This window comes from Otolemur garnettii, unplaced genomic scaffold (genome assembly GCF_000181295.1).
Source record: "Otolemur garnettii isolate 467f Iridium unplaced genomic scaffold, OtoGar3 scaffold00160, whole genome shotgun sequence".
NCBI lineage: Eukaryota > Metazoa > Chordata > Mammalia > Primates > Galagidae > Otolemur > Otolemur garnettii.
In genome coordinates, this window is record NW_003852555.1 from 1046720 (window position 1) to 1069175 (window position 22456).

General features: G+C 42.4%; 1 protein-coding gene and 1 non-coding gene across 2 annotated transcripts; both read right to left on the reverse strand.

Annotated features, from left to right (window-relative positions):
- Window positions 1-239: 239 nt before the first annotated feature.
- Window positions 240-14085, reverse strand: PPIC (peptidylprolyl isomerase C). The gene is made up of 6 exons (XM_012811493.2): window positions 13876-14085; window positions 6221-6334; window positions 5639-5732; window positions 2960-3144; window positions 726-893; window positions 240-629 (listed from the first exon to the last, which is right to left on the reverse strand). The coding sequence occupies exons 1-5, from the start codon at window positions 13990-13992 to the stop codon at window positions 765-767; spliced, it is 639 nt and encodes a 212-aa protein (XP_012666947.1). The 5' UTR covers window positions 13993-14085; the 3' UTR covers window positions 240-629; window positions 726-764.
- A 3950-nt stretch (window positions 14086-18035) lies between these two features.
- Window positions 18036-18191, reverse strand: LOC111728474. Its single transcript, XR_002775751.1, has one exon. It is a non-coding gene; the product is annotated as a U1 spliceosomal RNA (small nuclear RNA).
- Between the last annotated feature and the right edge of the window lie 4265 nt (window positions 18192-22456).

Sequence of the window (22456 nt, forward strand, 5' to 3'; positions counted from 1 at the left end):
AAAGAACTTTAAATAAAAAAAAAGTCTTACAGAAAGAGTTCATTCATATAAAAAGTATTTAATATAGAGAACACCAGAGCACCTTTGTATCAGGTAAAAAAAATCCCTATAACATATATCAGATTATGCTAATCAAACTTCCCTTTACCTGAATTTCTGTTTGAATACAGAATAATAAATGTCATGTCTTCATCTGCTTCCGACAAGTCTTTGGCATTGCTCAACATGGAGATCATTAATGAATTCAGCAATTAAGATTTACTGTGTTCTTTGAAAAAAAAATGGCCAATACAAAGTTTTTCTAGTTTACAAATAGCACCAATGGAGGGGTGTGTCTAGTTCAAAGGGGATGTGTCTAAGTTCAAAGTCCCTAAGTGAGTGGTCTACCAAAATTCATGCACTGATGAGCATCAATTCAACACTGATGGTGAGGTCTGGCCGAGGACCAGGAAAGCAGGCTTTTGATGGGTTTCCCGAACAGATTCTCAGTTGTCTGCTGGACAAAATTAGAACACAGGTAGGAAGTCATGGAAGAAATATGCAAGTGGGCAAAGGAGCCCAGGTTAGCACCAGGCTGGGTTGACCTTGCAATTGCCAATTTAGTTGCTGAGAGGGCTGCTTCCTGTGACCTGGGGTAAAAAATTAAAAGAAAGTGAAAAAAACAAAGCAAAATAGTAACTGAGAAACTGAAAGACAAAGACACAGACACAAACACATAGACTCACCCTTGCCAAAGTAGTTTTCCTTGTTTTCTGCGAGTTGTGTCACCAATCAGCGACCTCAACCACAAAGGGCGTTTTCACGTCTATCTTGCCGCTGTTGACAATGGAGCAGTTGGTGAGTGGACGGTCGTGCCCGTCGGTGGCTTGGAGCTCTATGGAGTGCACCACTGTCTGGTGAGAGAAAAGGAGACACGTGGCTCAGTTCTGACTGGCAGCCATGGCAATCCAAAGGTGAAATCAAGGCCAAGCCCAAGTGTGTAATAAATTTTGTTATGACTACAAAAACTATGCATGCTAACTGTAGAAAAGTTAGAATATTCAGAAAATATATACTTACTACCTTGAGTGAAATTTATTCAGAATATTTTTTTTCAGAATATTCAGAAAATATATACGTCGAAAAATGAATTTCTTTTTTTTTTTTTTTGCAGTCTTTTTGGCCAGGGCTGGGTTTGAACCCACCACCTCTGGCATATGGGGCCAGCACCCTACTCCTTGAGCCACAGGGGCCCCCCGAAAAATAAATTTCGCTCACTATCTTGAGTCAGTGTTCTCACCGACTAAGAGAACATGTTGGTGTACTGCCTCCCTTCTTTTCTAATAAGCATTTGATATTAAAAGATTAGATATTTTTGTAAATACCTAGCTCCAATAAAAGGTATTTCTATTCACCTGCTGCCACCTAATATAAGAGTTAACAGGCAGTCTGAGGCAATTCCAGCTCCACCCTGTAAGAAGGCGTGATAAAATGGGCCAGAAAGCAAATTTAGAACTGAACCTACTCCTGGGATTACCTATTTTGAAGGAGACCCAAGCCATTAATCTACAGGTTGAGTCCAAATACCAGTGGCACCCAAAACCAGTGGTGGAAAGGCCCCTTGCTCTGCCCTGGAAGGCTTCACAAATGTTTCACACTGAAGGAGGTGAGGACTGGACCAGGACCAAGAAAGCAAGCTTTGGATGGGTTTCCCAAACAGGGTTGAGTAGCCCAGTTCCCAGACTTCTGCAGAAAATCAGATAACAGGTAGAAAGTTGTGGAGGAAATATGGAAGTGAGCAAGGGAGGCCAGGGGAGTCCGGCTGGGTTGGGCAGACTTTGCAGCTCCAGTTTAGTTGCTGAGAGGGCTGCTTCAGGCCGCTGCTCAGGAGAAATGTTGAGAGTGAAAGAGAATGAGGATTCCAAGGAACATCCCTACAGGTTGTGAATCGGACCCTATGACATTGTATCTGTGGGTCTCTGGATGTGACTTGGCATCTACACTGAACCCTATGGGAGTTTCTGTTTTTTAACATTTTATGTTTCATTATAGTAAGAAACACATAAGATTTCCATCTTATTTAAGTGCATAGTTCAGTAATGTTAAGTATATTCACACTGTTGTACAGCCAATCTTCAGAAGCTTTTCATCTTGCAAAACACAGACTCTGTGCCCATTAAACACCACTTCCCATTTACCCCTCCCCCACCCCCTAGCAACATCCATTATACTTTCTGTCTACAAATATGACTTCTTTAGATAAGTGGAACCATCCAGTATTTGTCTTTTTATGACTGGTTTATTCCATTTAGCATAATGTCTTCAAGGATCCACACTATAGCCTGTGTCAGAATTTCCTTTCTTTTTCAGAGTGAATAATAGTCCATTGTATGTATATATGGTTCCCTGGTTTAATTTGATTCAATTAAAAGGGCTTTCTGGGCTGGGTACAGTGGTTCACACCTGTAATCCTAGCACTCTGGGAGGCCAAGGTGGGTGGATTGCCTGAGCTCACAGGTTCAAGACTGGCCTGAGCAAGAGCAAGACCTTGTATCTAAAAACTACTCAGGCATTGTGGTGGGCACAAGCAGTCCCCGCTACTCAGGAGGCTGAAGCTAGAGAATCACTTGAGCCCAAGAGTTTGCTATGACCTATGACACTAGGGGTACTCTACCAAGGGTGACAAAATGAGACTCTGTCTCAAAAAAATAAAATAAAACAAAACGAAACAAAATAGGCTTTCTATTTATATCAAGTAGTGAAATAAATTAAGTACTTAACTTCTTGTCAAGTCCCTAGCTGCTGCTCCAATACCCCTGGCAATTAAGATGCTATATCATACATAATTTATTTACCTGAAGAAGTCAGGCAGGTACATTAATGGGGTTCTAAAAAGCACGTTTTAAGGTTAAAATAAATCACTAACAGTACTCTCATTAAAAACATAAGGCTTTGAAGGAGAAAAAGCATATCAACTTACCATCCCATCAATGACTTTTCCAAATACCACGTGTTTGCCATCCAGCCAGGTGGGCTTGGTTAAGGTGATGAAGAACTGAGAGCCATTGGTGTCTGGCCCAGCATTGGCCATGCTGACCCACCCAATGCCATAATGCTTCAGCTTAAAGTTCTCATCTGGAAATGTCTCACCATAAATGCTCATACCTGGGTGAGAAAAAGGAGGAAGAGGAGGATTAACAGATGTCAGTGAAGTAAACTCTTCAAAGGGAAAGATAAGGCTTTAGTGGAGTCAGATAATAGAGCCTACAGGAGGTAGGAGAACACAAGGAGAAGTGAGAGAAGGGATAAGCTAACTCCTCAAGGAGGCAGGGAACCAGGGCTTAAAGCAAACAAACAGTGCTCAATGTGGCACCGGATGTCAGAGTATCCTCTGGCCATAAACCAAGTGCCAACCCTTGATCAAGCAGGTCAGTGATTTCACTCTGAAACTGATTTCGCTCTGAGAAAGAACTGAAGGGCAGGATGGCATCCTAAAGCCAGAAAGGTGGGTGAGCCATCACACTGGCTGTTTCTGTCCTGAGGCTGAGGTGACTTGTCCTGGGCCACTGCTACCTCAGCACCCAACCAGGGCATTCCAAGCACTCAGGATATACTCTTATCTACTTCCCATAACAAGCCTGAGGAACAAATATTCTCCGTCTTGTTTCGTAATGGGGAAAAAAGATTAGAAAGCATGACACTAGCAGAGCAGAGTTTGAACATCTGACTCTAAAGCTGGTGCTTTTTCTTTCTCCACTCCCAGAGCAACAGCAGGTAGTCTGGAAGTTATTCGGTATAACAACTTCAGGGCCCATCGGGACACAGGGTGATGGCAAGTTGGGACACCCAGGGCTCAACCTGAACAGAAGAACCAGGGAGGCACGTGGATTGGAGTATTAGCAAGGCTGCAGGGAGAGCAGAAGACCTTTCCCCAAAGACCAAGAGAAGCGTCTGCCCATTGCTCAGTACCTCAAGGGCCCGCCGTGCCCACCTCCCCATTTGTGGATCTCCTCATCCAGTGGTTGCCAACCTCAAAATCCTGGCTCAGGGAGAAGGCCCAGAAGTGGATCTCAAAGAAAAGCAATTGATAGCTTGGTTGGTCTGTGCCATTCAAGGTGTCCTGGTAGGAGAGCTCTCTCCCAGAGGAGTCTAGACTAAATTTAAATGGCCCAAAAGTTCCTCTCTCCAAAATTCAGAGACTTCTAACTCAAGTTGGCACATACACTGGGCAGGACAGGCAGTGAAACAGTAGCAGAAAAAGGGCCGAGTAAAGCTCAGGCCCCACTCCCGCTGGGCCCCTGGGGGAAGGTGGGAGGCCCGCACTGAAGGCTGCAGGGCTTCCAGGCAACCCTTCTCTGCAGCAGCTGGGGTTGCTTCCATGAGCCTTCTCAGCAAACTCTGTCACTGGGAGTCACCTGAACACGTTGTTTCTGCCTCATTCTATGTCCCAATACTCTGCAGGATTTTGCAAGAACTAAAAGTAATCTTCACAAATGTGTGACAAATCAAACCATCAATGCAGCCACTTTTGTTATATATGAAGAAACCACTGCAATAAATATAAAATGAGAAATAATGCCTGAAAATGGCCTTACATGTTTCTTTAAAAATGGATAGCTAATATCCACCAAAACCAGTATTTGCTGAATTAAAACATTTTAAACCTGAAATAAATCTAAATTCTGTGTGGTTCCATACATGATGTGCTTTCAGGAAAAGAACACACTGCTACATTTCTGAGAAGGGAGGCTCCCTAGAGCTGGGCGGCTGCGATCCTCAGTGAGAAACAAGCTGGGGGGCCTGGAACTCCAGAAATGGAATTATCTTACTTCAGTAAGCTCAAGCTTTGTTTATAAGAAGTAGTTCATATCCTAATTTTCTAACTCAGCCTTTACTTTAACTTTTTATTTTTGAGATAGAGTCCCACCCTGTCATCCAGACTAGACTGCTGTGGCGTCATCATAGCTCACAGCAACCTCAGACTCTTGGGCTCAAGCAATCCTCTTGCCTCAGCCTCCTGAGCAGCTGTGACTATAAGGTGGCCACCACCACACCTGACTAACTTTTTTTTTTCTGTTTTTAGTAGGGACAAGGTCTTGTTCTTGCTTAGGCTGGTCTGAGCTCAAGTAATTCACACACCTCGGCCTCCCAGAGTGCTTGGATTATAGGTGTGAGCTACTATACTCATCCTTAATTTTTTAATTACTAAAAAATACTTCTGAAAGAAGGTGGGAAATGCACTATGATCCTGCCCTAAATGCCATCACCACCCCCAGGCCCGCGTCTACCTCCCCCAACGCTTCCCTCTGCAGAGCTGCCACCCCAGAGCGCACAGCTCTATGTCCTCCACTTCCTCTTTCCATGGCTGCAGACTAGGAGTCTAGCATTTAAACCACTGCAAAATATGCAGCCGAATGACTATATCTCCTCTATAGAAAGACAGTGAACACCAAAACAATCCTGCTTCAAATCAGGACTCCTCACCTACCAAGATTCTGGTAGATAAGGCCCTGGAAACTCTATCCCTCTCACAGATGAGAGCTGTCATTGTGACTTTGTTCCTTACGTCTGGGATTTTAGTATTTTGAGTTAATACAGAGGGTTAATCTTAGGTTTCAATTTTGTAAGTTGGAAGGGAAAAAGGCTAAGACGACATTACCGCCAGTGCCATCTCCAGCCGTGAAGTCGCCTCCTTGAATCATGAAATCCTTGATGACGCGATGAAACTGGCTTCCTTTATATCCATATCCTTTCTAAAGAGATTATTTCCATTAAAGACGCAAGTAGATAAAACCCTTACGGAAAGATAAATTCAGGGTTACCTGGAAGTAACACAGTGAGACCTCATCTCTCCAAAAAAATAAGAACAAAATGAGAAAATGAAAGAAAATAGCTGCTGAACTTAATTAGGTCCCAGTGACCATTTTCTGAGAAAAACTTATCACTAGCTGACAACAAAATAAACAAACTATGGAAGCAAAGTATTAATGTTAGGAAGTAAAAAGACAGCAAAGTGCATTTTCAGTCGAGGATTATTTCCCCCAATTTCTAGAAGCTGTCGCATACCGAATGCCTGAAACATGCGGATTTTATAGGAAAATAATGTGAAATATAAGGTGTCACAAATTCATCTGATATACTAATTGAATACTTACCTTCCCAGAAGACTTCTTTATATTTGGCTTCAAAAAAAGAAGAACCAAATTTGTACACAGTTAAAGGAAATAAAACCAAGACCCACCTCTCCTGTTGCGAGAGCAATAAAGTTTTCCACAGTCTTAGGCACAACTTTTCCAAAGAGGCCAATCACAATCCTGCCAACATCTTTGTCTCCAATCTTCACATCGAAGAAGACCTGTGTGTGGTGGAGGGGCATTGCAGAAGGTTATAATGTGGAAAGGCCACACATACAGGCAAGTCAAAATTCAAATCTAAGAATTGATCCAAATACCAAGGTCCTTCCCACTAATATTTTATAAAGGAATCATGAAGGAACATTGTATCAATGAAGGGTACCCTAAAACCACTGAGTGGCTGCATTTCACTCACAAATATTCATTCAACAAACATTAACTGAGCACCACTCATGGGACAGGCACTGTTCTAAGTACTGAGTTTAAAGTTTGGTCCATTGCTGTTGGGGTCAGCCACTCTTCTCACACCTCTCAGACAAGTTGCTATTTCCTGTTTCTGGCTTTGTGGATAAAGATCAGAGTAGAAAATGTGGCTCTTTTAAAAGGTAATGCTTTGAGCTGCAGTAATAATCTGGTGCAAATCTTTGTTATAAAGTGATTTTTGGTCTTTTGGATATACACCTAGTAGAGAAACTGCAGGATCAAATCGCAGGTCTACTTTTAGATCCCTGCGTATTCTCCATACTTCTTTCCAAAAGGGACGTATTAGCTTGCACTCCCACCAGCAGTGCAGAAGTGTTCCCTTTTCTCTGCATCCACACCAACATCTGTAGTTTTGGGATTTTGTTATGTGAGCCGCTCTTACGGGAGTTAGATGATATCTCAAAGTGGTTTTGATTTGCATTTCTCTGATGATTAAAGATGATGAGCATTTTTTCATGTGTCTGTAGGCCATGTGCCTATCTTCTTCAGAGAAGTTTCTGTTCAAGTTCCCTGCCCACAGTGCAATGGGATTACTTGTTCTTTTCTTATTAGTAAGTTTGAGTTCTCTGTGGATTCTGGTTATCAAACCTTTGTCAGAAGCATAACTGGCAAATATCCTCTCCCATTCTGAGGGTTGTCTGCTTGCTTTACTTACTATGTTCTTGGCTGTGCAGAAGCTTTTTAGTTTGATCAGATCCCAGTAATGTATTTCATAATAGCCAAGTCCTGGAAGAAGCCCAAGTGCCCATCAACCCATGAATGGATTGTGGTATATGTATACCATGGAATACTATGCAGCCTTAAAAAAGATGGAGACGTTACCTCTTTTACATTCACCTGGATGGAGCTGGAACATATCCTACTTAGTAAAGTATTTCAAGAATGGAAGAAAAAATATCCAATGTACTCAGTACTATTATGAAACCAATTTACAATCACTCACACTTTTATATGAAGAATAGATCACAACTATGGCCCAAGATGAAGAAGGGAGGAAGGGGGATAGGAGGGGAAGGAGGAGGTCAAATCGGGGGAGGGTGAATGGTGGGATCACACCTATGGTGCATGATGCAAGGGTACATGTCGGATCTATTAGCATAGAGTATAAATGTCTTAACACAATAACTAAGTAAATGAGATGAGGTATATATTAACCAGTGTAATGTAAGCATTCCTAATTCTATATGAAATCAGCACATTGTACCCCATAAATGCATTAATGTATACATGATCTATGTGTTTATGCTTTAATAAAATAAATAAATAAAAAGTAATGCTTTCTAATCTGGCAGGAGGGAAAAAAAAACTGGTGAAAAGAGAAATGGGCTAACCATCTAGATTTATTTTTTTTAATTTAAAATAGTGCCAAATTCCCAGTGAGTTCTCAACAAATGTCTGCGATCCCAGAAACTGTAAAGGATGAAGAAACACACAGTGGTCCTTCAAAAGGCTCGTCACTCGTGTCTGAGCACAGGATGGCACCAGGTCCCCAGCCTCATCCAAAGGGCAGCCCATGTCGTGCTCGGGTCCCAGCAAAGCCATTCACCCTGTAACTGAGACACTAGACTCAGTCCTCATATTTACAAAGTTACCCAAGAGGAATTTATTCTTTCTTTACCACGACATTTTGGAACAGAAAAAAGAAAACACCTATCTAGAAGCGAGTATGTCACTGTTTGCAGGTTAAACCTCAAAAGTTCTCTTGGACTTCTTTTTAAAAGTGTTTTATCTGAAACGATAGCATATACATTTTGCTTTACAAATCACTGTGATGACGGTTCTGAGGCAGAATGCTTGAAAAGGCCATGGAGTCGAAGGGCATTCTATTAGCGAGTTTAGATTATATGAACCAATTTACTGTTTGAATGGGGAAAAAAAGACATTTCAAGAAATGGCTTTAAAAAACATAAGAAGGGTTGTCAAAGAAAAAAGATGACTTACAGTTTTGAAAAATCACTAAGTAAAGACTGTCAAGCTTTGGTGCAAGACGAGAGCTGCTGCCGATACATCAGAACGTCTGTCATGGGCTGATGTGGTATTTAGTGTTCCATGTGACATTTTAAAATTTTCATACGGCCAAAGCAGCAAAACTTTTCTTAATATTTGTATAGAAGTGCTTTATAGAATGCGTAAAAGGCCCTGCCCGTGAGATGAGGCGTGCAAAAGAAGGAAGCCACTCAACATGGTGGGGGAGGAAGCTGCCTCCACACACTCGTGAGCCTGGTCACTGCAGGGCTGGTGTCAAAGAGAAACGGGGTCTCTAAAGGGACTTCCAAGCCAAGGTGTAAATTCCACAACCAGAAAAAATGAAGCAATACCGGAAAGAGAACCAGGAACATAATCTTCTTGTCTATGAAGGACTGTACACATCAGGAAAGCCTCCGAGAGGCTTAAAGGACAGAGAGTAAAGCCTGTCAAAATTTAGAAGCATAAAGAATAAATCTGGGAGAGCATCATGAGAAGATGAAGAAAAAGCACCTGTCCCCCAGCATAACTCTGCAACAAAAATCTTAGTTTTTTTAGATACAGCCTGGTTCATGTACTAATATGATTCTTTCCCCAAATTGCAGTATCTTCCAACTTCATGAGTGAATGCAAGAAAATACACCACTTTTCCCAAATATAATGGCAAGGATAAAATGAAATCTTATGTAGTCAATAATGATTTATTAAGGATCAATGTAAAAGGCAATGTATGTAAAAGGGCACAAACTCCATATGGAAATCCCTGTCCTAAGTTAGCTTAAACTAAAGGATAGGTAAACGCATAACCAGAGCACAAGGCAGTCTGTGACAAGTACTCTCAGAACTGTATAAACAATTCAGTAAGGTTCCCTAACCTTGGTATTTCAGTGTCTCACAGCTGTGTTCACGTCAACGTGGTGGTGCCCTGCTGAGTGGTGTACATTTTGTGGCATGTTTTTGTGTGCCATCACAAAAATGTTGGAGCTTGAATAAATGCAATGAACAAACATTAAATTTCTTGTTAAACTTGGCAAGAGTGAAAGTGAAATCAGAGACATGTTAGTTTTGAGTTTATAGGGATAATGCCATGAAGAAAATGTCAGGGAACAAATGGATTAAATGTTTTTAGGAGGGGAGAGAAAGCGTCACTGGTGAAGACAGGTCAAGGTGCCAGTAATGAGCAGAACTTACAAAAACATTTCAAGAGTTTTTCAAATCATGTGTCAAAGGACTTGTGAGAAGTATTATGAAAAACTTAGACAAAAGGACCTGAACTTTTCACCAGCAACTCATGGTTCTTGCATCACGACAGTGTACCAGCTCTCACAGCACAGTCTATGAGGAAGTTTTTAGTCAGTAAACAAATAACCATATTGGAACACCCTCCCTACTCACTTGATCTGACCCCCAGTGACTTTTTTCTTTATCTAAAGATAAACAAAATATTTAAAGAAAGACATTTTGATAACATTCAGGACATCAAGGGTAATATGATGACATCTCTGATTGCCATTCCAGAAAAAGAGTTCCAAAATTGTTTGTAGGGTGAACTAGGCACTGCCATCAGTGCATAGCTTCCCAAGGAGAGTAATATTCAGCAATGAGATATGCAGCACTATTTCTAAGATGAATTTGTGAACTTAACTGTCAGACTCCACATGCCCAAGCTGAGAAAGGGTGTCCTGGAGGAGCTATGATGGGAGGCAGACCAGGGAGGAGGTCAGTAGTTTTCTTGGACAAATGGGCACAGGCCCTGACTTGCAGAGTTCTTTCTGGGACCAAAGCACCAAGACAGGAAGTGTGGTCTGTGTGCAGAGAAGCAGTGCAGCCTTTCTAACCACAATAGGGGTGGGGGGACAGGGGAAGGGAGCTCCCCACCAGGTCCAGAAAGCAGAGAGAACAAGCTTTCCGGCAACAGACAGAAAGGAAAGAATAGGCCTGTGGGAGGCTTTGGGAATATTACCCAAATGGGGAAAAGGTGTGGAGGCTCCTACAGTAAGGTCATGATGGTCTGCACTGTGGTGGAGGCTCAGGGAATGTACAGGTTGGGGGACATTTAAATAAAGGGGGAGAAATTGGAAGTGGGAGGAAGAGGAAGGAAACAAACACGAATATCTTATATAATTAATCTTCACCACATTGTGGGGGCAGGAACTATCACTAATTTACCAATGAGAAAAGTAGGGAATGAGGGAGGTTACGTGATGTGAGAGCTAGAAGTTCAACCCCAGGCCGCCTCTAGTTAAGCCATGACCTATCATTAATACGGCTTTCCCAGTCTAGGCAGGGAACCCTGAGGGCTAGAAAGCGTTTTAGTTCCCCCTGCTGTAGGCGCATTTCAGCACAAGCAGTTAGGAAATGTTAAGGGGTTCGACATGGACTAAACACTTTACCTGCTGCTATGCTTTGGATGTATGTCCCCTCCAAACCTCATGCTGAAATTTGAGACCCCATGTCAGAGGCAGGGCTCAATGTTCGGGTTGTGAACAGCTTGGTGCTGTTCTCCAGGGAGTGAATGAGTTAACTATCAGTTCCCAGGAAAGCTGGTTGTTAAAAAGAGCCTGGCACCACCCCCCACCTTGTATCCTCTCTCACTGGTGTGATCTCTGCACATACCAGCTCCCCAGTTCCCCTCTGCCTTCTACCATGAGAGGAAGAAGCATGAGGCTTTCACCAGATACCCAATCTTAAGCCTTCCAGCCAGCAAAACCATGAGCTAAATAAATTTTCCTTATAAATTATCCAGCCTCAGGTATTCCTTTACAACAACACAAACAGACTGAGACATCCACTTGATCACGTTTAGTATGGAAAACCCTCCCAGGTGGGTTTTATGTCTATTTCCATTCTACAGAGGAAACTGAGCCTAGGGCCTTACATAACTTGCCCAAGGGCAGCTGTAGCCCACTACATACTAATGTCTGCGAAAGTTGCGATGTGCATGCAGCTGAAAGGACGGCAGCATTCTTTGTGCACACTCAGGCTGGACCCTGCACAGAGCCCATGGCATTGGCTGGAAAATGCAGGGCTGCAAGTGTGCATGCAAGCCACCAAGACAAGTGAGCCAGAGTCCCCACCTGAATCTTGATGGGCAGGGGCAGGAAACGGCAGGGCTAGCTGGGCAGCAGGATCCGTGCAGGAAGTTAGTGACACTGTGGGGCGAACAGCAACTCATATTTCTCTTATTTACAGATTCCTGTCTTTAAATGAAATTAGAGGTAAACAAAAAGACTGCTGGGGAAATCAATACACCAGAGCAATGGCCAACCACACTGCTTTTCTGCACTCGGAGAAATTACATTTAATGCCTTCATGTTCCAATAGATTCAGCTGTTTAAAAAGCTGACTGAAAAAGGAATTCAACAGAGTTGAATCTAAAACTCCCCTACACAATTAGCTTTTAGAACTTTATTATAAAAATGTTACGTGACAATTTTGAGAAGAAGAGTACATGAAAACTCTCCCTCCATAACAGTGCGCTGGCTAGAAGTCAGCATGATATTCTAACTCCCTCCTGCAGCCACCTGTAGCCACCTGCAGGCTCTCTCTGGTGCCCAGTCCAGGCTCAGAATCACCAGAAAGCTTTGACAAGGTGTGAGACTGGGCTGACCCCCCAAGACTGTAACTGACTTTCTCTGGGGTGAGTCTCTGCAGCAGTAGATTGCAAATGCTTCCCAGGTGAAACCTGTTTACAAAATACTGCAAGGCACATACACTAAAAACTTATTCATTGTTCATCTGAAAGTCACATCTAACTGGGCATGCTGTATTTTATCTGCTCCTTGTTTCCACGATCACCACTCTAAAACAGCCATTATCTGGACTCTTGTCCTGGAGCCCTGAAGGACCTCCTAGTTCACTCTCCACTGAGCAGGATACATGAGATGTCATTTCCATGCTTCAAACCCTTCAGCAGCTCTGACTGCACTTAGGTTAAACCTTCAGATTATAAGGATAATTGCATCAATACCCACGCCCCACCTGTGGCCTCTAGGACGGCCCAACTTCACTGCTCTCTCCTTTGACCTTGACTGCAGCTGTGTTCTTCTCCTCCTGTGCTGAAGCCACACCCTGGGCTCTCTGCAATCCCTTAGAGCACAGGTGCCTTTTTCCTGTCAGAAGACCTTGCACGTGCAGTTCCTTTTGCCTACTCTGTTGGTATTACTCAACTCTCAGGTGTTTTTCAATGTTACCTAATGTATATTAGGGTTGACGTCCATCAACATTTCACAAGTGTATGAATTTTATGTTTATGGCTCCATCCCTGTTCAGCTCTGTGGCCTTGCAGAAGCCATTTCCCAAAGCTACTTAAAAGATCGGGCTGGGAGTAGAATCCGTGCTTCTCCAATCAGGCTGTGTTCATCACCTCCACCTGAACACCCCCAACCCATCTCCAGAGCCCTCTCCTCCCCTCTGTAGAAGATTCAAGCATTCCTCTAGTTCAACACTGTAATTTCCACTGGCAAACACCAGACTGATAGTTAAGCCCACTTTCAGCTTCCTCCTCCCTCCAGTTTCCAGGACACTCCTGTCAGTGGGTTTTCCAGAAGTGGATCATGAGCACCAAATCATTCCCTCCCTCTCTCTCCCTGCACCCTCCCATTCCTCCAACCTTGGGTAAATATGCCGAAATAAGAACGGAAGCGGATTAAGTAGGAAGAAGCCTTCAAGGCGTAGTGGCCTGCCGATTCCCGCCCCTGTTCCCAAATCAAAGCTGTCCGCAGTTCTACAGGTGACCTCTTGGCACCTTCCCAAGTCCAGAGCCTGCCCCCAGCCCTTAGTCTAAAAGCGAACCTCTCCTACCCGGGGAGGCTGGGGTTCCTAAATAGAGGGGGACACCCCGTGGTTTGAGCGAGGTGCTTAATGCTGCCCCGGGCTCTTCCGGGCCTGGTGACACCGCGGCGGGTGGCCCGGCTGCTGCCCGGCGCTCTGAGCGCTTCCTCTCCACAGTTCCCCGTCCCTCCGCTATTCGTCCTGCTCTGCTCCCAAGTCCAGGCCACGCCGAAGGAAGTACTTGGGCAGTCTCCTTCCTGGAAACCTGGCCCGCCGATTCCGGAAGCCTCTCCAGCTCCCAGGTTGGTGACTTCAGACCACCGACCTCTGAGACTGAGGCCATGCAGTGGACGGCGGGGACCGGCTTGCCCAGAGTCTCCCAGGAGAGGACCCCCGGCGGTGCACCCCCCGCCAGCCCCTCAGCCGCCTCCGGTCTCCCTGCGCCCGGGAAGCCTCCCCCCTGCTGGCCCTGACACAGAGGTCCTGGTCCCCAAAGCCCCCCAGCCCACGGAGGGGGAGTTGCTGCCCGCCCGTGGGTCACCTTGGCTGTCACCGAGGGGCCTCGCTTGCGAACGCCTGAAGCCTCCGAAGAGGGCACGAGCGCGCCGAGCCCCACGCAAAGCAGGAGAGGTACCAGCAGCCGGGGACTGGGGCCCATGGTGAGCGGCGGCAGTAGCGGTGACCACACCGGAGCGACCACGGCTCCGGGCCGAAGGAGGGACGCCGGGTCGCTGCGCCTGCGCGCTCCCGGAGGCGGGGAATGGGGATCCGGCGGTCGGGCCAGGGCGGGGACTCGGAGCGCGTCCCTCCCAAGTTCAGCTGCGACACCAGAATTTGGGACTCCGTACCGCACGCAGAGGGCGCAGCCCGAGTCCTTCCCCTGCGCTGCCACGGGCGCTCAGAGCTGCAGGCCGGGAGGGAGCCCCAGCTGCCCGGGCGCAGCGCCGGGAGAGGCGGGGATCCTCGGCTCCGGGCGCGGCAGGTGCGACCCCGTAGGCGCGGATTAAACCGGGATGGAAAGTCGAGGACTTGGGGCTGCGGCTCTGCCCCGCACCTCGCGCGCCGGTGGGCGGGGAGCTCCGCGGAGCCGGCCGGGTCTGACTGCTCCATACGAACCTTTAGCTGAGCTTTGGACGCTGCTCGGAACCTTGGGACCCCTGGATGGGTTGGGTTCTGTTTCACAGGATGGATGGCCTCTGTCTGAGATGAATAGCGTTTGCGGGAAATTGGAAGTTGCTGGATTCCCAGTACTCCCTTTGCTCCCTTTAAAAGTTTGGAAAAACTTTTAAATTGGTTTTAAGTATCTGATGTGCCGGGTGAGCCTGTGATCGTATGTACGCTGTTTTCAGGGGAGCATTTCCCGACACGGGTCCAGTAAAATTCTTTCCCATGGAAACAAGGTGGACAAACAGACTTTTAGCTGTATCTATACAATGAACTTTTCACAAACTTAAGAATTATGTTTAGGAAGATTATTTAATGACTGGGGAAATTCCCATTGTATTTTTAAATGGACAACTCAGGTTGCAAAACCATACAGAAATTCTCTTCTCACCTGTGAAAATTAACCTACAGGGTGGATATAAAGTTCTATACAGCCACCCTGTAAAAGGGATTTTAAAAATCCAAAGCTTTGCACCGAAACATTTGCAGTAGCTAGGGTGATAGAATTGCGGATTTTTGTTTTCTTTGTAATCTGATTTCCCAGGTGTCCTACAGTCAGTATATAAGTATTTCATAACCTGGGAAAGGTTATTTTAATACTCACTGCTTTTTGAATTATGATTTCAAAAGAACATTTTCTCTGTAAACTAAGACCCCTAAAATTAACCAGAAATTATTAATATTCTCTCTCTTTTGGAGGAGGGGACTGGTACCATGACTTTCAGGCCAAGATTTTCCTTGGATAAACAGTTGGGATTCCTCAGTGTACCTAACTGTAGATTTAAAATGACATTGGAACCATTTGTTATAGGTAAAAAGAGTAAACCTTTGCTTTTTGGCATGGACAGACACTTCTGAACTATTTTTATGATTCGGTTAGGTGAAGGACTTCATGGTTTTGTTCTGGAGCCTGCCCCAAAGTAGCAAGCTAAGAGTGACTCTGAGAACACTTACCCCACTGGCTGACTATATATTTATCTGTGTCTATTACTGTAATTGTTTTTGTCTGTCTCCGCTATCAGAAGAAGGTACCACCAGAGCAGAGATCATTCCTTTTGATGTCCCAGATATAGTACAATGAATGCCAGGTACATAGTGATGACTCTATAAAAAGCTGTTGCATGAATGACTGGGCCTAAATACTTTTTGTGCTTATTTATGCCACCCCCCACCCCACCTCCAGGCAAGGAAATGAAATATTCACCAGTTCTCTAAAAACTCATCTTATAACCCCTGCCGGTTAATAGTTTTTCCTCCCCAAATTAACTGCAGTTCTGACTTAAGCTTTGTACAAATGGAACATTACGGTATTTTTGTTGTTGTTACTTGACTTAATGTTTGGGAAATTCATCCATGTTTTTCTATGTAACTACACTGGTGCATAGCATAAGGTAGGGACTAAATTTATCTTTTCTCCACATTGATATCCACTTGTTCTGGCCATATTGATAAGTCTCTCCTTTCTCACTGCTCTTTCGTGCCACTTCTGTCATAAAGCAAGAGTCCTCATATGCATGTGCCTGTTTTTGGACACTCTATCTGTCCCATTGACCCAATTATCTGTCTGTGTGCCAATACCACACTGTCTTAATTAACATAGCTTCATGTGTCGAGGTCAAGAGTAGCCACGAATTTGTTGAACGAAGTTGAAAATACTATATATCCTCTCAACTTCGCTCAACAAATACTTGTTTACTCTTGACTTATTCCATATCTATATAAACTTGAGAATCAGCCCATCAGTTTCCACATTCAGGCAAGGATTTTGAGTGGCATTGCATTTAAGATTTGGCACATTTACAGTTTTGAGTCTTCTAATTCATGCACATAGCATATTTATGTCTTTAATTTCTCTCAATAAGATTTTATAGCTTTCTGCCTAGAGGGGGCTTACACATGTTTTATTAGATTGATTTCCAAGTATTTAGTTTTATATTGTAGTAAAATTAATTTTGTATATTAACCTCGTATATACCAAGCTTGTTAAACTTTTTCATTCCAATAATTGTGAATTATTTTAGGATTGTCTTCAAAGACAATTATATCATCTCTGAATAATGACAGTTTTACTTCATTATGCCTCTTATTTGTTTATTTTTGCCTTATTGTCCCAGCTAGGACCTATAGTACAAAAGGAAGTGGCAACAATGGGAGTCCTGGGGTTGTAGGTTGAATTGTCACCCTAAAGGATATTGAGGTCTAAACTCTAGTATCTTTGAATGTGACCTTATTTGGAATTAGAGGCTTTGCAGACATAATCAAGTTAAAATGTGATCATACTGGAGTAGAGTATGTCCTACTCTAATATGACTGGTGTCCTTATAAAAAGAGAAAAGACAGACACACACAGAGGACACCATGTGAAGATGGAAACAGATTGGAGTGCTGAGGGGATAAGCCAAGGGATGCCAAGGATGATTGGCAACCACCAAAAGCTAGAAGAGGCAGGGAAGGATCTTTCCCTAGAGCGGCAGTTCTCAACCTGTGGGTCGAGACCCATAGGAACTGTATTAAAGGGCCACAGCATTAGGGAGGTTGAGAACCACTGCCCTAGAGCCTTCAAAGAGGGGATGGCCCTGCCAACACCTTGATGGTAGACTGCTAGCCTCCGGAACTGTGAGAGTTCTGTTTGTGGTCATCTGTTACCGCAGCCCTAGGAAACTCATACTGTCTTGTGCCCAGTCCTTGACAGAGAACTTTCAGTGTTTCACCGTGAAATACAATGTTTGCTGAACATTCTTTTAGGGAATATTTTTTCAAATTAATAAAATTCCTTTCTAGTCCTAGTTTGCTAGATTTTTATTATACATTTGATTCAAATTATATGATTTTCCCTTATTCTACTACTATGATAATTTACATTGATTTTCTTCTCTCTTTCTTTCTTTCTTCTTTCCTTTCTTGACAGAGTCTCAAGTTGTCACCCTGGGTGGAGTGCTGTGGTATCATAGCTCACAGCAACCGCTGTGGCATAGCAACCTTTTGGGCTCAAGTGATCCTCTGACCTCAGTTTTTCTATTTTCAGTAGAGACAGGGGGGTTTCACTTTGTCTCAGGGTCTCAAACTTGTGAGCTCAAGCAATCTACCTGCCTTGGCCTCCTAGAGTGCTGGGATTATAGGCATGAGCCACCCACACGTGGCCTGCCTTGATTTAACATCTTAACGTAAGCTTACATTCTGGAATACAGCCAACACGTATTGGCCTTTTTTTGTGTATTACTGTATGTGGTTTGCTAAGATTTTTAAAATAAAAAACTTGCCCAAAACAAAAAGAACAAACAAAAAAGCCCCCCAAACTGGCTTTCCCCTAAAGTTCAGGAGAAAACAGTAGGTAAGTGTGGCCACCGCTTTCCAGTTCAGGCTGAGTTGATTACCCACAGCCCATTTTGATGTTAGTGGGTAAATTTGATAATCTTATTTTCTGGATATTTGCATCTAATTGATGAATGAAACTAGCCTTAAATTTTTCCTTCTTGGAATTTCCTGTCAATTTTTATATCCCTTAACATGAATTGGCAAAAGGTAGCCCCCCACCAACAAGGGAAAGTGCAAACACAAGTCCCCCACTACCACATATTATGCAGTTGAGCTTCCCACATTTGGAGAAATCACAGGGGTCAGCACAACCTGGGAAAGCCTCAACCCGGGAAAACCACCTTCATGATTATGGTATCTCCCCTGCCAGGCACGTATTACAAAAGGTAGATGATTTTCCTGTACTCTTTTAAAGGGTTTGTGTAACATCGTTCTTTCTTCCTTCAATGTTTGTTTAAAGCCATCGGGGCCTGGACTTTTCCTTATTGTAAAGTTTTAAATTATGAATTTAGTTTGTGGCTCGGCGCCTATAGCTCAACCGGCTAAGGCGCCAGCCATGTACACCTAAGGTGGCGGGTTCAAATCCCCAGCCCGGGCCCGCCAAACAACAATGACGGCTGCAACCAAAAAATAGCCGGGCGTTGTGGCGGGCGCCTGTGGTCCCAGCTACTTGGGAGGCGGAGGCAGGAGACTCGCTTGAGCCCAGGAGTTGGAGGTTGCTGTGAGCTGTAATGCCACGGCACTCTACCCAGGGGGACAGCTTGAGGCTCTGTCTCAAAAAAAAAATAAAATAAAATAAAATAAATTTAGTTTGTTAAATAGTTGAAGGTTTATTCAAATTTTCTATCCTTGTGTCAATTTTTACATGTCATATTTTTCAAGGAACATATCCATTTCACTTATATTTTAAAATAGATTTATATAAAGTTTCAAATATCTTTTTATGATTTTATAGTAATGTCTGTAAAACACAGACATATAGTAAGGATCTATAGTAATGTCTTCTTTTTCATTCCTGATATTGGTTATTTGGTTTTTCTTTTCTCATTTTCCTTGGACAGTTTCACCAAGGAGGCTGGTAAATATAATATATTTGGTTTGATTTGATTAATTTATTTTCTGTTTATTACCTTCTTTCTACTTTGTGTTTAGTAGATTGTTATTTTTTTCTATTGTTGAGATAGACTCTTAATTCATCAACTTTTATGCCTTTTTTAAAGCACTGAAAGTAATAGTTTCTCTTAACAAGCAAATATTTAACTACTTCTCTCAAGTTTTAATGATCATTTAGCTAAAAATATCTCCTACTTTACATTTTTCTTTTTTGACCCATGTTATAGAAGTATAGTACTTCATTTACAAAGAACAAGTTTTTTCTTGGCCTTCTAATTTTTACTATTAAAAGTCCATGAAATTTTTAGAGTACCGAGATAAGTATCACATGATTTAAAAGTTTGTAGAAGTCTGTTTTCATGGTTTTATTTGCTTTTTTTTTTCTGTAAAACATGGAAAGTGTAAGGGCTCCTGGTTTTCTTTTTAATTTCAAAGTATTAGAAGGATAAAAATATTTTTAGTTACTAGGATCACTTTTATAGCACTTGAGTCCTGGTATGCCCATCACCCATGCAGTGTTCACTGTACCCGTTATGTAGGTTTCACCCATGCCCTCCTCCTGCCTCCCTACTTGATTTCTGTTAAGTTTTATTAATACTTCCTCCTGAGCACGGGCATGCTTTTCATTTAGTTCCAATTTAATAGTGAGAAAATGTGGTGTTTGTTTTTCCATTCTTTAGATACTTCACTAGGATAATGGCCTCCAATCCCATCCAAACTGTTGCAGAAGGCATTAAGTCATCCAAAGGATGCCTTTAAAAGAGCTTTTTGTTAGGGATTTCAAGCTTAGTTACACTGTGGCCAGAGAACATTTTCTGTATTATTTCATTCTTTTCAATATGTGGGGAATTGCTTTATCCCAGAGGGTCTGAACAGTTTTTTTGATTCTGCCCTTGTTGGCTTTAGTAGTCTATATGTCTATCAGGTTGTTTATGCACCCTACATTCATATATCTATTCTTATTGACTTTTTATCTGCTTGTTATAAGAGTTACTGAGGAAAGTATATTAAAAATCTATCTCGTTATGACTGTAGATTGTCTGCTTCTCCTTGTAGGTCTGTAAATTTTTTCTTTATACTATATATATTTTTATATATATTTTGAAGAAATTTTATTGAATGCAAACAAATCTAAAATTATCTTTTGATGATTAAATGTTTATCATTATGAAATATCATCCTTTTTTTTTTTTTTTTGAGACAGTCTCATGTCACCCTCTGTAGAGTGCTATGGCGTCTCGCAGCAACCTCCAGCTCTTGGGCTTACGCTATTCTCTTGCCTCAGCCTCCCAAGTAGCTGGGACTACAGGCGCCTGCCACAACACCTGGCTATTTTTTCAGGTTGTTGTCGTTGTAACTGTCATTGTTGTTTTGCAAGCCCTGGTCCCGCCAGCCCCAGTGTATGTGGCCAGCACCCTAACCACTGAGCTACGAGCCATGAAATATCATTCTTTATTTCTAGTAATGCCTTTTTGCCTTACTGATATTAACATAACTCTCTTTTGGTTTATCTTTTTGTGTGATCCTTTTACCCTTTCTGTACTTGTGTTTTACTTGTGTTTTAATATATCTCAATGAGTAGCATAAACTGATTTTTCAATGAAGTTTAACAGTTTTTATCTTAAGTAGAATACGTAATCTGTTGACATTTGAATATCCACTTACATAAACACCTACATTTTTTTCTCTTGGTATTCTGGTTTATGTTCCCCTTTCTTGCTTTATTCTGAGGTGGTGGGACTAATGTGTATTCCCCCTCTACTCTATTGATAGTCATATATTCTTTTATTATTCTTCCAGTCGTTAGACTAGAGCTTACAGTTGATTTTTCAAAGCCTGATATTACTTGTTACTTTTATTCTCTTTCTGGGTAATGGGAGAACCTCAGGACACTTCACCTCCATTTGCCCTCTGTGGAGTGTTATGGATGGTCATGTATTTTATTTTACCCCCATAACATAATTATTACTACCTAATAAACTCATATACATTTAGACTTACCCACAGATTTACATATCATTGTTTGTCATTACTTTCTATCTGTCAGACCTTCCATGTGTGATTGATCATTTGCCTTCTGCCTGAAGAATTCCATTTGGTATTTACTTAACTGCTAGTCTGCTAGTGGTAAATTATTTTATTTTTGTTTACCTGAAAATGTCTTCTTTTGACCTTCATTTCTGAGGATACTTTTTGCCTAGTATAAAATTATTTTCTTTCAGCTGTATGAATATGTCTTTTCTTTTGACTTCAAACTTTCATAATTTCTATTGACAAATCTGCTGTTCGTCTAATTGTCGCGCTGTTGAAAGTGACCTGGTTTTTTATCTGAATGCTTTCAACATTTTTACTCTCTATATTTTGGTTTTTGAAGCAGTTTTTAAAGAATTTGCTTAAGGTTAGATTTTTAAAAATGTATCCTCCTTGGGTTACATAGAATTTTTTGACTCTGTAACTGGATGTCTTTTACCAATTTTAGAGAATTCTCAGTCACTGATTCTTCAAAAACCACTTATAAACAATCTTACTACCCTAATACAACTATTTTCATTTTTGTAAATTCCTGTATGGTCTCTTTCACATGCAAAAATATTTGAAGTGATGCAATCATAGCGTAACATTATACAATTAAGATTATAGATAAAATGTAAGACTACAAAATGAAACCCTAGTATCACATGTATGATAAGAAGATTAGCTAATCTCTTGGGAGTTATTTTTTTGTCCTATCAAAATAAATAACGACGGTATAGTATTTTCAGTTTGGGTCTTTTGTTGTGGAAGTTCTGATTCATCACAGAAACAGGCTGCTTGTGTTTTATTTATTAATCATTTATGAGTACCAAAGAGTATAGTTTTATCCATATTTAGTGGGTTTTTGTTCTTAGCACGTTAGAGGCGTATTTTAGATTTCTGCTGCTTATAAAATATGGCTGTCAAAACTACACTTAAGTGTCTATGAAAACCCTTTGTTTTTTATTCAGTATGTTAACTTTCCCCCTCATTTATGTAAATAACATCTTAGTTCAGTCAGATATTCCCTTCCTTTCAAAGTACAGTGGAACTGGCACAAAGTACTTTTTACATAACTAGCTGTTTGAATGAGTTTTGTTTTGCCTGGGAAATTTCCTTCAAATGTTGGATGAGGGGGAAGCGTGAAGTCACCCGTGATCGTCAGGAGACCCCAGAGGCTACTGGCTAGACCCTGCATCAGGGGTGAAATGACTGGACAGGCTTGTCCTTCTTGTCATTGATATGGAAGCTTCTGGAGCTTTCCCAGTGTTCTCACCTTCATGAGCTCCCCTGACAAACTTTCAATAACTAAGATCTTCAAAAGATTAAAAACAAATCTTTTATACGCCCACGGGGGCAAAACTGACAAACACTCTTCTATCCAGGAGTCATTAAGACACTCTGTTCTTGCCCTCCCTGAGCTCCTTCCCCACCAGCCAGGACAGAAGCAGCAGCTGTCCCAGGCAGGGCACTGGGATACAAAACTTGAAGCCTCAGGTGTTTCAAAGGTAGGATGT

Bases quoted from the DNA above. Each gene is read 5' to 3' on its own strand.
- PPIC (XM_012811493.2), bottom strand. From the start codon at position 13,992: ATGGGCCCCAGTCCCCGGCTGCTGGTACCTCTCCTGCTTTGCGTGGGG. The intron at 6,335-13,875 runs GTGACCCACGGG...CACCACACACAG, and splicing joins GCCCCTCGGTGACAGCCAAG to GTCTTCTTCGATGTGAAGAT. The intron at 5,733-6,220 runs GTGGGTCTTGGT...TAATCTCTTTAG, and splicing joins TTGCTCTCGCAACAGGAGAG to AAAGGATATGGATATAAAGG.